Source organism: Prenolepis imparis, unplaced genomic scaffold (assembly GCF_030444845.1).
Source record: "Prenolepis imparis isolate NDT839.2.m4 unplaced genomic scaffold, iyPreImpa1.0 SCAF_105, whole genome shotgun sequence".
Classification (NCBI taxonomy): domain Eukaryota; kingdom Metazoa; phylum Arthropoda; class Insecta; order Hymenoptera; family Formicidae; genus Prenolepis; species Prenolepis imparis.
This window is the reverse complement of record NW_028141263.1, coordinates 99,650-116,395: the sequence shown is the minus strand read 5'-3', so window position 1 is coordinate 116,395 and position 16,746 is coordinate 99,650. Positions and strand designations below refer to the sequence as shown.

Below are 16,746 nucleotides of genomic sequence, written 5' to 3'. Positions count from 1 at the left end.
AAGCAGTGGTATCAACGCAGAGTACTGTATTCTCGCTTTTGTCTTTACTCTTGAGTGGTACTCATAAACGAGAATACGGACGCATCTCGACGATGTCGGCTTGTCACAGGTCATCATATCCCGCACTATGACATGTCTTCGGGGAAAATTTTTTCTCGACGGAGCCTGCAGTTCGTTCACAAACTGCCGTATCTCCAAACTATGTTGCTTCTTTGCTTTCCCGATCGCCGTTTGTTGTTTGTTTTATCATACATTTCCTGTTGTCATTCTTCAATAGCCGTTCTTTATCGTCCGCTATCGTAAGATAGCTGTTCTTGACCCGTTCGAAGCCGTTTCAGACCCGTTTGAAGCTGTTTCTGACCCGTTCAAAGCCGTTTCTGAGCCGTTCGTAGCCGTTTTTGAGCCGTTCTTGACCCGTTCGTAGCCGTTCTTGAGCCGTTCAAAGCCGTTTCTGAGCCGTTCTTGACCCGTTCGTTGCCGTTCTTGAGCCGTTCGTAGTCGTTTCTGACCCGTTCAAAGCCGTTTCTGAGCCGTTCGTAATCGTTTCTGACCCGTTCAAAGCCATTTCTGAGCCGTTCGTAGTCGTTTCTGAGCCGTTCGTAGTCGTTTCTGAGTTAGCGTTACAGACTGCGATAAACGAGTGATAAACGTTAAAAATATTAAAGATACTTTTATTAATGATAATGATATAATGATATCTTTAGATGTTAGTTCATTATTCACAAATATTCCTAAAGAGTTGGTTTTAAATGCCATTAAAAAACGTTGGACTGACATTGCTAAGAACACAAATTTCAATTTAGCTCAATTTTTACATGCAACAGAATTAATTTTAGATTCAACTAGTTTCAGCTTCAATGGTCAGTTTTATGAACAAATATTTGGCAGCCCGATGGGTTCTCTTTTATCACCTATCCTAGCAGATATTGTGATGGATGATTTGGAGACACAATGTTTATGTTAGTTAAGTGTCACTGTATCCATATATTATAGATATGTAGACGACGTTCTTGCTATATTGCCACGTACAAAAATAGATGAGATATTAATGACTTTTAATAATTACTTGAATTATTACTTGAATTTCACATATGAAATTGAAGTCAGTTCTTCCATTATACAACGATCATTCGTTCTGACAATAGACTCATTACTAATTGGTACAGGAAACCTACATTTTCAGGAAGATATATAAACTTTTTTTTTCTAACCACCCTTTAAAATATCAAATTAATACTATTTATAAACTGGTTGATCATGTCATTCTACTATCCAATGACATTTTCCATCATAAAAGCATTGAGATGGTGAATGATATCTTACTTAATAATTGTTTCCCTAAACCCATCATCAAACGACATATACAAAAAAAAAAAGAATTAATGTATTAAAAAAATCGTAATCACAATAATGATTGTGATATGAATCGTGGACAATCTGACAGAACATCTTTTATTTCATTGCCATATGCTAAAGATGTGAGTTATGATCTATGTCGTGTTATGCGTGGCATTCAACGTCTATAAAATAACAAAAAAAAAAAAACTAAATACATTGATTAAACGTGGTAAAGATAGTTTACATAATGATCAGAGAACTAATGTTGTATATAAATTAGATTGCAAAAACTGTAATGCGTCATATATCGGCCAAACAAAAAGGCGCTTACGTACTCGAGTGAAAGAGCATTTTAACAATATAAAATTGCATGAAACCAATCATTCCGTTATAAGTAAACATAAGTTGGAATTCGGACATGAATTTGATTTGGGCAAAACCTAATATATTACATAATGAGAAATATGTGAAAAAGAGAGAAATCGCGGAAATGTATATTAAAAAATTCAATAATACAATCAACCTACAAAGGACACAGATAGCTTAAATAAAATCTATGACAAAATAATAAAGGTCGTTTAGCTTGGTTTCCTATTTTTATATTTCACTCACTGACAAAGTTTCATACTGATACAATGTTTCTCTCTCTTTAAAATTCAACAAGATGTTAATGATTTGTTTTAATTCAAATTTGTGAAGTGTTTCAATAAGAACATGTGTACTCAAAATTTTATAGCAAATCCATTTATGTATATTACTGCTTTTTGAATTCAAACCGTTTTTTTTTTAATTAATTATTATTTCAGTTTATACTTGAAAAGGACCACAACCATATGGTCGAAGCGTTGTAACTTCTATTAAATAAACAAATTTTGGCTAGTTTGGTCGATTAATTTACAACTACCCCTTTGATTATTGTACTAGCGATATAAAAACAACTTAAAAAATTTAAAATTTTTATTAATTATTTTATTATTTTAATAATATTTAAAATTAAAAAGAGATACTCACTAGACCCATAATTCCTCCCTGACAGGTTCGGGAGGATATGATTCCTCGCCGAACAATTTTCTGAGGCAGAAGACGTCATCTCACTAGTAATCCTGTGCCCATTCCACGATCCCCTCCGCGTCGTCCCATAGCTCGGCCAATTCCCGCCGATCGCACCACCGATAATTTCGTACTTGTTCTATATGCCGATGATTAAGGTATCCACCGATTTGGATGGATTCCTCGGTTATTTTCTGAAAATCGACAAATTTGGTAGATAATATTAATAAACAAATTTATTATATAATAATAAAAACTTACCGGCATTGTGAATATAAGGAACAGAGTCCTCAATAAATTTTCTAGCAGGTGGATCTTCCAAAATATTATGTCTATTATTTCATGAAGTCCTAAGGATATTCTTGTTAAAAAAAAAATTTGGGCCCAAAATGTCTCCCGATCCAAAAGGCATTTTGCACTGCACTTAATAACTTAGCTCGATGACACTTAGCGATACTTAGCTCAGCGACTGCTTTAAACTTTGTGATGAACATCGCAGAGACAGACCCTCTCTCCATAAGCTTCAGCCCCATCCCCTCAGATAAATCGTAGTAATAAATATCTGTTTATAAATTCGAGCGGTTGGACATCAGCGCTCACCGTAATGCTATACGCCATATGCTGTTTTGTTTATACCTGCGGAAAGGACCATGAGAACGCTTAAAAGAGAGAGAGAGAGAGCGTGAGGTGTTTACGAGAGATAGCGCGAGAGAGATGTCGCACAGTGGTGCCATATACGTGAATCACGGAAAAAATTATATAATTTATTAACTTTTAGAGATCGAGCTTTTTTGATGATTTTAATAGTTTTCAATTGCACACATATCAATATTGTTATATTAGAAGAAATAAAACATCAATATAGATCTGATAAAAATTAGTTATATAATATATTTTTATTTAATTAGTGATGACCAATCTAAACGCGTGTTCAAAACAAAAAAAAAATATTTTATAACAAAAGAGGTATTTTATAATATCTTTGAACTGAGCCTACTAGCCCCGGTCTCCTCTAGTCTTCTCGTTATGCATTTATATTCAAATAAAACAAATATAAACATTTTTCCATTTTTATTATAAATATATATATAATCGCACTAAATCGCAGTTGTAATTAATTGCATACGATAATATAGTATGATTTTAAATTTATATAAATTTCTGATTGAAGGGAAATGTAGATAAATGGTGAGATTTATTCAATGATCAAGATTAGTAAGGGGATTTATGATTTTATATTATTCTTTGCATAAAAAAAAAATCCGATTTAAGAACGAAATAAATACGCTTTTATAAAGTTATTATGTCAAATTTGTGAATTCCGTACAATAATTTTCAATGTAAGATCTTCAAAAATTGTAGAAATATACGGAATAAAAGCATAAGAATTTCATATTCGATGATACTTTAAAATTTTCTTCGGAATGACTCTAATGATGTCCACAGTTTTATAAGCGTTGTACCGCTAACAATGCGAGTTCATACGATTAACAACGTCAAACTCATAAGTCTCGAATCTTCAAATGTATGCATGATGATGATCGAATCGACGTTACACCATATGTTCGATCTCGATCCATGCATTGATGTATCTTTTGATCGATTGGTTAAAATTACCGAAACAGTGGATGTTAAATTTACACAATTTTCATTATCGCGTCTAATGTAACGGATAATAAAAAAAAAGTATCAAATATAATACGCGCTAGCGACGTCTTCACTAAGCATCAGCTCATCGATTGCGAGCTGGTAGCTTTAGTTTTTTACTCCATAATATGCATGAAAAAGAAAATGTAAAAGAGAGAAGAATAAAGAGATTTTAAGTTTAAATCATGACATAATTTCTTCACACGCATTTCCATTCTCCATTTTCTCCCCATCCGTAAGCAGTCCCAGCTCTCATACGAAGCTTGTAGCGGTCCTTGCGGGGGATAACGTCATGCAGGGAAGGGGAACGTGATGCTAGGGACCGCGAGAGAAGATAGAGATAGCGCGAGGCGAACGTGAAGGAGAGAGATGTTGCGTCGAGGTACATGAAAGAAAGAGATAGCGCGAGGTTAGGGACTGCGAGAGAGGTAGCGCTTAGGAGAGCGTGAGGTGTTCGCAAGAGAGAATTTTTTCTATTAATAATATTTAATAATAATTTTTAATAATTTAAATAATGTCGCGATGGGGGAGAGGAGAAGGACATCTTATTCTAGAATAAATATATTTTTTTCTTTTAATATTAATAATTTTAATATGTATCATGTGTATTGTACATTTGTGTGTGTGTGTGTGTGTGTGTGAATTTAAAAATATAAATGAATATAAAATATGTGAATATAAAATTTAAAAATATAAAATTAAAGAATATAAAATTAAAAGTGGGAAGGGTGGCCGCTCCTTCTTCTTACGGTCACCATTATACAGTGGTCTGCCAGTCTACTGAAACAAAAAAAAAATAAAAATTTATTATTAATTTTAATATATATTATAAAAATAGATTAAATATACTTACAATATTACCAATCATTAAAATCTTCGGGAACGAGTCCGAAAAGTTCATCTGGCGGTGGCGATGGTGTTGATGGTGGTGATGGTGGTGATGGTGGTGATGGTAGGTTGAGTTCTGTTACACAGAAATTATGAAGTCCCCAGCGTGACTATAGACGTTCTGTATAAGATTTTTTTTTTTAAACCGATTTCACGACTTTGTATCGCTTGCACGATCGAACTCACTGGATTATTTCCCGATATCGCTGGTACACTGACACTAGGTTCGAAAAGTCTGCGTAATGAGTACTTCAAACCCTCGAGGCGTGCGATTCGAGCGCGAAGCAACGCATAATAATAATCTTCCAAATGTTCACATTCAATTTGTTTTTGCTCTTCCATCAACAATCCGATACACTCGTCACATTGATCCTCCTTTTTATTCATAAAATGTGTGTGTGTGTGTTTGTGTGATTAAAAATATATAAAAGCATGTAAAATTTAAAAATATATATAATATAAAAGAATATAAAAGAATACAATAAAATGTAAATATAAATTAATATAAAAGAAAATTAAGAATATTTTTATCGGCTCAATATCAAAGATATAAGTATGAAATTGAATGGATAAAAGAAAATATAAAATAAAAATGAAAATATATGAATAAAAATTAATATAAAATATAAAATTTAAAAAAAAAATGCTAGCGGCAACGGCAGCTGTGAGGTGGTCGGGCGATAGAGGTTGTTACAGTGACTGCAGCGATGACTGGTGAGGTAGTAGAGTGGAGGCTGCGTCTTATACTGAAAATAGAAACAGTGAATTTTACTTTTGTTTTTTCAAATTTTTAATTTATTATAAATATAAAAACGGATACTTACAATGATTACAAAGTGGACACATGTTCCGCATGAATATCAGATGCAGCGGAGCGTGACAATTGCTGCACCACTCTTCTATAATCACTTCATAAGAAGTGGTACAATGCACGCGTATGGCACAAATGTTTACAAATAGTTCCGCATTTCGTACTACACAAGCAGTGCATAATTTAATATAATCTTCAGGTATATAATATGAATATATAGCGCACACCTTCGTTACAACATTTATGTTGCTGATTACAGGCACTCCCAATAATTGTTCAATTATATCCAAGTCCCCGCCGTGCTCGCTATTATAATCGGAGTCTGTTGATTCACTCACTATATCATTTTCTTCTCTATCACTATCTTCCGCAATATCTATAATTTCTATGTCATTATCACTATCTTCCGCAATATCTATAATTTCTATGTCATTATCACTATCCTCAGTCATAATAATATCTTCATCCATTTCTTTTACTCTGATCTGTGCTATACGAATGCTAAAGACTGTTTGATGCGGAGACAGACTCTCTCCATAAGTTTCAACCCCCATCCCTCTCAAAATTATCGCAAAGGAATATCATAGTAATAAAATCGAGCGCTATCTGTTTACGACCGATTTTCTGCGAGGGTACAAAGCTGCCGAACGTCAACGCTTTTACATTTGCACTTATATAAATATTAAGAAAAAATGTTTTGCTCTCGTTTTTATGGGAGATTTTCCGCGAGGGTACAAAGCTGCCGAACGTCAACGCTTTTGCACCTAATCACGTTTCAACATGTTCGTCGCAGCGTTGGCCCTAAAATCTTCATTTCTTTCCTAATGATAAAATGTCTATAAAATGAAAAACATAGTTTTATGGATTCTAGAACGCTCCGTTGACAAGTTCGAGCAGCCGGACATCGGCGCTTCCGTAATAAAATTATTCTAATGAGGGTACAAAATTGTCGATCGTCGGCGCTTGTTCTATACCTTTTTGGGAAAATGTCTAGGATCCCTCATAAAAAAAAAAAAAAAAAGTCGTAAAGATATCCATCTACAAATATTGCACTCAGAAAACTCTCCTCCCTCCTTTGTCGAAACATCCCCTCCACCCGCGTGACGTCAGCCCCCGCGCCAACGAGTTCCCCCGCCCCGCGTGACGTCATACCCCGCGCCGAGAGATACCCCCGCACCCCGCACTCCCCTCGGAGCCCCATGGGTTAGAATTGGCATAGTATACCTACTTGCTTGAACTGGACATTTTCTCGCACATGCGCATTGAGAAGGTCGACGACATCGATGACCAAAACTTGAACCAACAATTTTTATATAAAACAAACTTTACATTATATCTCCGTTTATATAACACGTAGAGCAAAAATAAAAACATTTTCCTTATATAATTGAAACCCAAGCTATCGATTAGGCCTATCAAGAATTCGATCAGTCCAGCCGTTCTATGAGATCTGATAATATGAGATACTCTCAAAAGTCCGCGTATAGATACACGGAGTGCCTCGCGGTCGCTGCGCATGGGCTCGCTACGCGTGGTCTTGGCGCGAGACACTACCGTGTCTCTTGATACCAAATATTTAAAACGAGCCAAATATTTTGTTATGTACATATTTCGATAGTTTATTGTGTGGAGATTACATTTGTAGCAAAAATATAGGAGCCAAACACTTTTTAATTAATATAATATACATAAAAAAAATTGATTACAATATGGATTACAATTCTATCTAATGGAATACCATTTTTATAAAGAATTTTTGTAGATACATGTAAATATAAATAGAAAGTTTTAAAAAATGTATATTAATATAATCAGCAACATGTACAAAATTTTAAAAAAGTTGAATTAATATTACAATAATAACAATAAAATTTTTTGGCATTTTATCTTCTATTGTGCAACTATGTATTTTTTCAAATTTTAAACTTAATTATATAAAATAAAATTAATATTTTATAATTAACTTTTCTAAAATTGTTATAATAAAATAATCTATATAAATATATCAATTGTTTTCAGAAAAAATATTACATTTTATTTAGCATGTAAATGCATTTTTTAAATAACTTAGAATAACACAAGTGCGCGTTACGCGCGTGTCATTCTTCGGTTTTATGTAAAAAAAAGATATTAAAAAAAAATAATATAAAGTTTGTTTAAACCCGATTAATATTTTTTTCACAAAAAAAGCTGATTAAAGCGTTAATTTGCTAATTAAATTTAAAAATAATAATATGTTTAAAAATTAAAATAGTAATATATTATAAATAATATGTTATAACATCTTATTCTTGATTAATATTTTTTTGAAATCAGCTGTCAAAAATATTAATCGAGTTTAAAATTTGCTAATTAAATATTCTAGCTTATATATGAGTCATTCCACATCAACCGGGCCACCTCTCTGCCCAGAACAGATTGCAACTAAAAAATTTTTTCACGAGTGCAAAATTTACTTAAAAATATACTCTTTCGAATACCGTGTGCTAAAAATTGTGATACATAATGGCGAAACCAATACGGCGAATTCAAGGTGTCCGTACGGACGCACATTTATAAAAATGAGATATATTGCACAGAAATATACTTAATGTCTTTCTAAAAATACAATTTAGTGTCTTCTAAGTAATTTTTAATAAAAATTGGACGAATTAAAGGTTGGTTGTTGACTTATTCGGACTTAGCATGTGTGATAAGCGTTAATGATATTTTTGGTTTTATTTAACTTTTTTTCTATAAAATTTCAATATTTTTGATTTTTTCATGCTAATCATATAAGAAAAGAAAACCTTCTGTTGCAGAAGAATATCTTTTTATTAGCAGATAAGAAAAGGTCTGCTATTTCATAGCAGATTCTCTGCGGCTAAGCCAGTACCAAAAATTTGCAAAGTTATGCTTTCATTCCATTATCAGAAGGAAAACTAATAAAAAGAGACAGCGGAGCAACTGCGAGGGGTATACGAAATAAAAACATTTTTTTCTAAACTGCATTGTTTATGAGATATTCGACACACACATATGTATATACATAATTTGAATATTTTGTTTTCAGATCAATGTGCTGTGTACTACAACTCCGGCTATTATACGTATCGGTGAGTGAGAAATTGTTTATTTTAAAACATTTCTATAGCGGTAATGGGGGTGTATATAATATGTTTGAAAATATTAAAATATTAATATGTTTTATTTAATATGTTATAATATTTTATTCGTGATTAATATTTTTTGACAAAACTTAGGTGATAATTATTAATTTAAAATATTATAACATCTCTTTCTAAAAAAGACATGTTAAGTCGATTCTCGCGAGTATTGTTGCATCTTTTCCGCGATGCTGATTGACTGTTTCGATTCGCATTGTGCGTTATATTCGTAGCATCGAGAGGCAAATTAAATAAAATAATGTTTGAAATAATATGTTATGATACTTTATCCGCGATTAATATTTTTTGACAGAAATCAGCTGATAACTGTCAAAAATATTAATCGAGTTTAAAGTATTATAACATTATTTAAAATTACACAGACAGAATTTTCTCTTAGAATTTACCCTGAAAATCATGGTAATCGTGGGACAATATGGTATAGAAAGAATTTGTTTAATATTTTAATTTGTTTGTATTTTAATTTATCTAATATTTTAGATTGTCTTTCTTAAAAAAATTGTTGAAAAAGATTACTATTTAAGTAAATCTGTCTGAACGCACGGCAATTATTTGTCAAGTATTTAAAGTGAGTTTCTCGCGAGTGCTTTACGCTGATACAGTTAGTACCGCCATTGTTCCGCGAGATGGCTTCGCGGCGAACAGTCTTTCCGTAGAAGAAAACAGTGTAAGAAAGTATATAAGGTGAAACTACTTACATGACGTCTTGATGTTCAAGGCTTTTCAAGAGGATTATTGGTTACACTTTTATTTTCGACACATTTGATTCGGACTAGGGATGGGCGATACACTTCAAAAGTATCGATACAAGGTATCGATACGTATCAAAAATTCAAGTATCGATACACTTAAAATATCTGGTCAAAAATATCGATATATTCCGGATGCCTGTAAAATTGTTTTACACGTAATCGTCAAGAATTGTAACAAAATTTTATATTTATTATAAATTTATTTTTAAAAATACAAAACATAATTTTTTTTTTAAATACAAAACACCCGTACATAAATGAAATTATAAATCTTTTAGCTTTTAGTACAATAATATATTTTTTTTACATTCTCCACTCTTCAAATGATAGAGAATTTAAAAAAAGTAGTTGCTGCAGATGTAAACTACTGAGTTTGTTTCTACAGTCAATCATAACATTGCCTGCTCTCGAAAAAAGACGTTCTGAAGGGACAGAGGTGGCCATAACAGTTAAATATCGCTTTGCAATCTTCGATAAATAGGATTGTGGATAATGATTCCAAAAAGTAATGGGATTTACTTTTATTTCTACAACCTCCTGATGCAGATAATAGCGTAGATCCTCGGGCATCTCATTTTGATCTTGAAGTTCAATTTTTTTAGATTTATTAATATTCACAACCGTTTCATGAAACGACCAAAAGTTATTAACATCACAATTTGATATTTCTGAAATCTCATCTTCCTTTGCGTCTGCATGTACATTACTTTCAAACATAGAATTTAATGTTCTTATCAGTTTCCTAAGCGCATTTGAATATGCCAGATGGTTTTCAAAATGAAGTTTTTTAAACCGAGGATCCAAAAGAGTAGCAGTAGCCAATATAGATATTTGCTCAATATTTTCAAATCTTTTAGAGAATTCTTCAAGCAAAAGTTTCTTAAGGCGTGTTCCTGATTCTGTAGTTGTTTTTAACATATTTAATTTATTTTTGATAGTTTTTATTACTGGAATAGTTTTGCTTCCAGTGAAATATTTCTCTTTTGATATAATTTGTGTAGCTTCATAAAAAGGTTCTAATAATTGAATAAATTCTTTGATAATCTTTCAGCAGCAATTAACATTTCTGGGCCACTGTCCATAAGTAAAAGAATCACTGATATTTTATCAGCTAATTCGACGAATCTTGTTAGCATCTCATACGAAGAATTCCAGCGTGTGTCTACACTCTGTATAAGTTTTAAATCTGATTCAAGCCTAAGCTTATCTGCAGCAACTACAGATTTTTTAAAGAATGTTACAATATTTTTTATTTTAATAATTAAAGGACTAACAATCTCATCATTCTCAATAATTTTCGAGGGAACTAGATTAAGTAAATGTGCAAAGCATGGTAAATGCCTGTCAACTCCAAATGAATCTATTATAGCCTTCTTGATATTAGCTGCGCTGTCTGAAACTACTGCTACGACGCTTTCTTTTCTTATATTCCATTGTGAAATAACATCTAACAATTTTTCTCTTAAGTAATCTGCTGTATGTCTATCCATTAGTTCTTCCACGCCAATGGTAACACTCTTATGCTGTTCATTAACTAAATAATGGGCTGTTAAACCCAAAAAACTTTTTGTATTGCTAGATTCCGTCCATACATCAGTCGTTAAACATATATCGTGAACTTCACGAAGTTCTTCTTTTACAAGAGTCGAACTATCGTATCTTTCTTCTATTAATCTTGTGACAGTTCTTCGACTCGGAACTTTATATAAAGGTGCTACTTTACGCATTAATACTAGAAACCCTTCACTTTCTACCAGAGCAAACGGTAAATTGTTTTTAGCGATGAAAAATAAAATTCCATTAGTTATTTCGGTGGCTTTTACTCCTCCGTCTGTAAAAACAAATAAATTTTTTAATTTAGATATCAATAATAATTTTTATATTTAAAGGTAAGCTAAATAAAATGAAAAGACTTTAACAATATAGATAATTATTTTATGCTAACAAAATTATTAATAAAATTATTACTTGCTAGAAAATTTATAAGTAGAATCAAAAAAATTAATTCAAACTGTATATTCTTGATTCATTTATTTATTTAATAAACAAGTTTTTAAGTAGAAAATTTAATTACTTAATAACTTTACAATATTCTATTAATTATGTTTATATTTTAAAATTACCTTGAAAAGATTTCTGAGTAGTGAAAGCTATATCCAATTTCATTTGTTTATTTGAAATTGTTCTTATTTTTTCCAAATTAACCGTTGCTGTTGATAAATTGGATGAATCACTTAATCCTGATGGAGAAGGAGGCAGTTGATCATAATGGTTATTAGTATTCAATTCAGCTCTACAATCCATTTTTTTTAGATTTTTTTTAGATTTCTCCAGATTAGGTAATTTTATTTCAGGGTGATTGCGTTGCAAATGAAAATTCAGATTTGTGGTATTACCACATGTTTTTACTTCCACTCCGCAAAGTTTACATCTGGATGTAATATCACCCTTCACAAAATGTTTCCAAATGTCACTTTTTGGTGGCACTGAAAGGTGGAAAATGTGATCAATAATATAGCGGAAATAAGTTATGGAAAAAATAAGGATAGACTACATCATATACGTACTTTTTTGTGCATGCTTTGAGACTGACTACTGGAACTGGAACTGGGCGTTCGACGTTGAGGTTAGAAATATATTTATTAATCAACTGTAAAAATCAACAATAAAAATATTACAAAATATACATATATTGCTTTTAAATGAAATGTTAGGGCGAATTTTTAGCAGAAAAGCAGAAGCCAATCAAAACTCACATTAAGTTTACTGCTTAGTAAGTTTTTATTATCAGTGTGAGTTCGGATTGGTCTCTTTTCTGCTTTTCTGTCAAGATATGAATTCGCTCTTAGTCCCATTCTACAATACGATATATTATAGAACGGGCCTTACCTTTCAAGCACGTCTTCGTTTTTTTTCTAAAAGGTAGACATCAAACATCAAACGAATCCGGAACGAACACAAAGCACAACTAAATTCTGAAATTGGTTAGTATCGAAGCTCGATACTGATAGGTTATGTATCGATACACACAGATATCGGGACCATAAAATATTGATACAAAATATCGATATTTGACATCAAAAGTATCGATACATAAGTATATCGATATTGTATCGCCCATCCCTAATTCGGACACATTATTTTCGACGCATTGATTTAAAATTTCTATTCTCGTCAAAGTGAAAGTTATTCTATAAACATGTTATATTGTGTTTTTATTTAATATTAAAATTTAATCTTCATAAAATATCTTTAGTCAAACATATTTAGAGGATATTATTATATGTTATTTATAAGCCGCTAAAGAACAGATTAAGTTATTTTGTAACTCGTGAAAAAGGGAGAGTAATAATAATAGATATAGAAAATAGTTTCTTAAATTTAATCTCCATTAAATTATTTTCTTTATGAATATCGTCTTATTTTATTGCAATTCTTTATGCATATCGTCTGCTATTTACTGAAATAAAATAACTCAATTTAGAAAATTTTTAATATATACATATAATTTAACCTATTTAACATATATACTGCGTTTGGCAATGCAAATTGATCATTGTTTTACTCGTAATGTAGCCAACGCTACAATAACAAATAATTTTATTTATTTTGCCTTGAACAGTTGGGGTAAATATATTTGATAAAATTTCAGCTCGCATTTTATATGTTGCCGATGTAATACCTGTGTGTAATATCTATGTACTAATTACTTTTACTGATTTGTCTTCTAATTTTATTTTTTGAGGGTTGCCATTTTTTAAGATGGGTACATTTTTTGGTTTTATAATTTTATTTTTTATTCGTATTTCATTTGTATTTTCTTTTTCAAACTCATCTAAATTTATATTGTTGAAATCAGTTGTGTGCCTTCTTCTTTTTTGATCGTTTATTCGAAGTTTTGCTTCTTCAATTCTGAAATGTCCTGACTTGTGATAGGACACATTTTAATATAATGTGGTCCTTTATAATTGCTCTCCTTAACGACAACAATACATACACAATTATTAAAAGAGATCCTATAAAAAAATTAATTAACAATCTCCACGATTGACATGCGTAACATGACCTAATGACATGCGTAACAACGTCGTTTATAAAATTTCATATGAAAATTGAGATGCCTCATACGTAGGACAGACCAGCAGACTTCTAAAAACACGCATTTCTGAACACCATGAACATATAAACAGGAATACAACACAACGTTCGGTAATCATAGAACATAGATTAACAAATCATGATTTTGCATGGGATAAGAGGGAAATTTTGGATGAAGAACATATAAATTTGGAAAGCGTTTAATATCCGAAATGATTTTTATTAAAAGACAAAAAAATAGGTTAAACATGCAGAGCGATACTAAAGGTTTACATGGCACTTTTTTAACAACGGTGGAGAGAATACCACAGATTTAATTTCCGCGATTTTTAGCATATTTCCCCACATCAATCTTACATACGAATACAGTGTTTCTTGTATTGTTTACACTCACAATGTCAAGCGACACCGAATCTTAGCATTTATTTTAATTTGATAGTTGGGTCTTGCCCACGGTCATTGACTGTTGCTCTTTTATCGAGATGGATGGGGTGAGTTTTTTGGCTTTTAATTAATTAATGAATCTACTATTCACCACTCTCATGGACATACAACTCTTTGTTGTTTTTTTTTTTTTTTTTAAGTTTTGCATCTCGCGTTTTTCTTTCCAAAGAACGTGTGATCTGCTGCTCTTTTGCGGTAGCCATCGGAGGAATTCTTATTGCTCCATCCGTTTACTAGTCAATGGCTATGGAGGATTGCGCACACCGAATATTCTTTTGTTCCTGTATGTATCTTTAATGTAAAGAAATGTGTGCTTTGTTAATTTCTTGTATTAACGGACTTCATATTTTGTTAATTCTTTTATTATTTTATGTTTTTGACAGTTAACTGAAGAAGTTTCAAAACATGGACCGAAACGTCTGAGATATAAAAAATTTATATATTGCGCATCATTTACCGCGCTCGGCTCTTTACTAGCCTGCTTTTTTTCCATTGTTAGTTTAATCTAATAGAGCCTTCATTAATTATATCACTTTGTAGATCACACAGTTCTAACTGAAAATCTACACTCTGTTCAATTATTGAAATTGTTCGAGGATTTTCGTAAAGTAAAAGATCTTTCTTCAACTTTTTAAAATCACGAAATCGATGATCAAATTGTGCATTTAATTCATTGATAAGATGCACTTATTTTTTGAAGTTGCATTTCGTATCATATTTTTTAACGAGAATTTTGCAAGAAAGAAAGAAAAGAAAACTATTTTTTTCCAAATAATTTAAAAATATTTTTAATTTTGTGCGGAACGAATCGACATGACATTAACTCGGATACCGTTTGATTAGTCTGTTGTAGCTTTAAATTTAAAGTATTTAGGTGACAAGTTACATCTGTGATGAAAGCTAATTCCGAAAGTGATTCCATGTCTTCAAAAAATGATTTAAATGTTTTTAGTTTTGCTATGCACTTTTGTTGTATGAATAGATATATTTCTTTTCTTATAGAAAAAAATTTTTGCAAAGTTTTTCCGGCACTTAAGCATCGGACTTCACAGTAAAATGGTATGTCTATGTAAATTGTATCTCTTCGAGGAAATTTTGAAATTTGCGATGAAGCAGGGATTTGTTTTCACCTTTAATTGCATTTACAATTGCTGTTACGGTCTGCATAGTTTCATAGCTTTCCCGCATAAAGCTTTCTGATATATAATACAATGAAATATAGGAAATTTTAATTTCTTTGCTTTAATTGATCTAAAAGTTCTAATTTTGGATCTTATCATTGATTTAGCACTATCTGTCACTATACACGAACATTTTGCAAAATCGCAATTAAATTTGTTTAAAGTAATCTCCCGTGCTTTGTAAATGTCAATACCGATTAGTGTAGCATGTAATGGCACGAAATCTAACATTTCTTTGGTACACGAAAAATCTTGCACAATTCGCGCAAGAAATGCTTAATTGGCTTACGTGTTGAACACCGTACTCTCATCGAGGCACAATAAAAAACAAGTGCATGTATTTAATAATGATTTTAATTTTTGTTCTATAGAACTGGCTATCATAATAATTCTTGATCTTACCGTGTCACGAGAAAGTGGAACGTTATTAATTTTCTCAAGCGTCACAGTATTTCCAAATGTTGTCACTGCTGCAAGAATACACTCTTTTATGAAGACACCGTCGGTAAACGGTTTTGAATGTTTCGCAATTAGATATGAAATGGCATACGACGCACGAATTGTTTTATCTTGAATATCTTCATCTTCATTATCACAAATGTTCGAAATTGTACCAAAACGTTGCTGATACACTAATTTTAATGCTGCAATCACAGCAGATTTTTCGTGTCCTGCATATGCTGAATATTCGTTTAAATGTTTATGATTATGGATGCTTTCCAGCTACGGAAGACAGTGAGACACTGTGTTACACAGTGTTACATAGTGTCGACTTGTAGCTGGAATGCTATTTAGCTATTTCATTTCACCACCAGAGTGCAGGGTAGTCACTTTACAATATTTGTCACTAAATTTACCGATGTATATGTACAATTATGTTTAACAATTTGTAATAATTAAAAATCGCAAGTTTTTTTCTATAATTATTTAAATTACATAATTATTTTTGTGCAAAAAGCGATTAAAAGAAAGAAACGCGCGTAAGCATCCATTCAATTTAAGAACTTTTAACTATTATCTCCTAACTATATGCTCTATTAATTTTCATTAATTATAAATAAAATAATTATTTCTTAAATTATATAACATGAGACTATATTTCTAAACTTGCTTAAACAATTTTTCAACGATTGCAATATTAATTTTTTTTAAATTATGTCTTTTAACTATATGCTTAATTAATTTTTATTAATTGTAAATAAAATAATTATTTTTTAAACTATAAGACTATATACCTAAACTTGCCCAAATAAATTTTCAACAATTGCATTAAAATTTTTAAAATTATATCTGCTAACTATACGCTCAATTAATTTAAATTAATTATAAATAAAATAATTATTTCTTAAACTATATGACTATATTCCTAA

At 31.3% G+C, this 16,746-nt stretch overlaps 1 protein-coding gene across 1 annotated transcript; it reads right to left on the bottom strand.

Annotated features, from left to right (window-relative positions):
• Nucleotides 1–10,669: 10,669 nt before the first annotated feature.
• LOC145947603 (E3 SUMO-protein ligase ZBED1-like) lies at nt 10,670–12,508 on the bottom strand. The gene is made up of 3 exons (XM_083057399.1): nt 12,421–12,508; nt 11,777–12,139; nt 10,670–11,484 (listed from the first exon to the last, which is right to left on the bottom strand). Exons 1-3 carry the CDS (start codon nt 12,506–12,508, stop codon nt 10,670–10,672), a joined length of 1,266 nt encoding a protein of 421 aa, XP_082913525.1.
• Nucleotides 12,509–16,746: the final 4,238 nt, after the last annotated feature.

What these genes read in the sequence shown, in the direction of transcription:
- LOC145947603 (XM_083057399.1), bottom strand. Translation starts at nt 12,508, where the DNA reads ATGGGACTAAGAGCGAATTCATATCTTGACAGAAAAGCAGAAAAGAGA. An exon ending in TAATAAAAACTTACTAAGCA is followed by an intron (nt 12,140 to 12,420) that starts GTAAACTTAATG and finishes TCCACCTTTCAG; the next exon opens with TGCCACCAAAAAGTGACATT. An exon ending in TACTCAGAAATCTTTTCAAG is followed by an intron (nt 11,485 to 11,776) that starts GTAATTTTAAAA and finishes TTGTTTTTACAG; the next exon opens with ACGGAGGAGTAAAAGCCACC.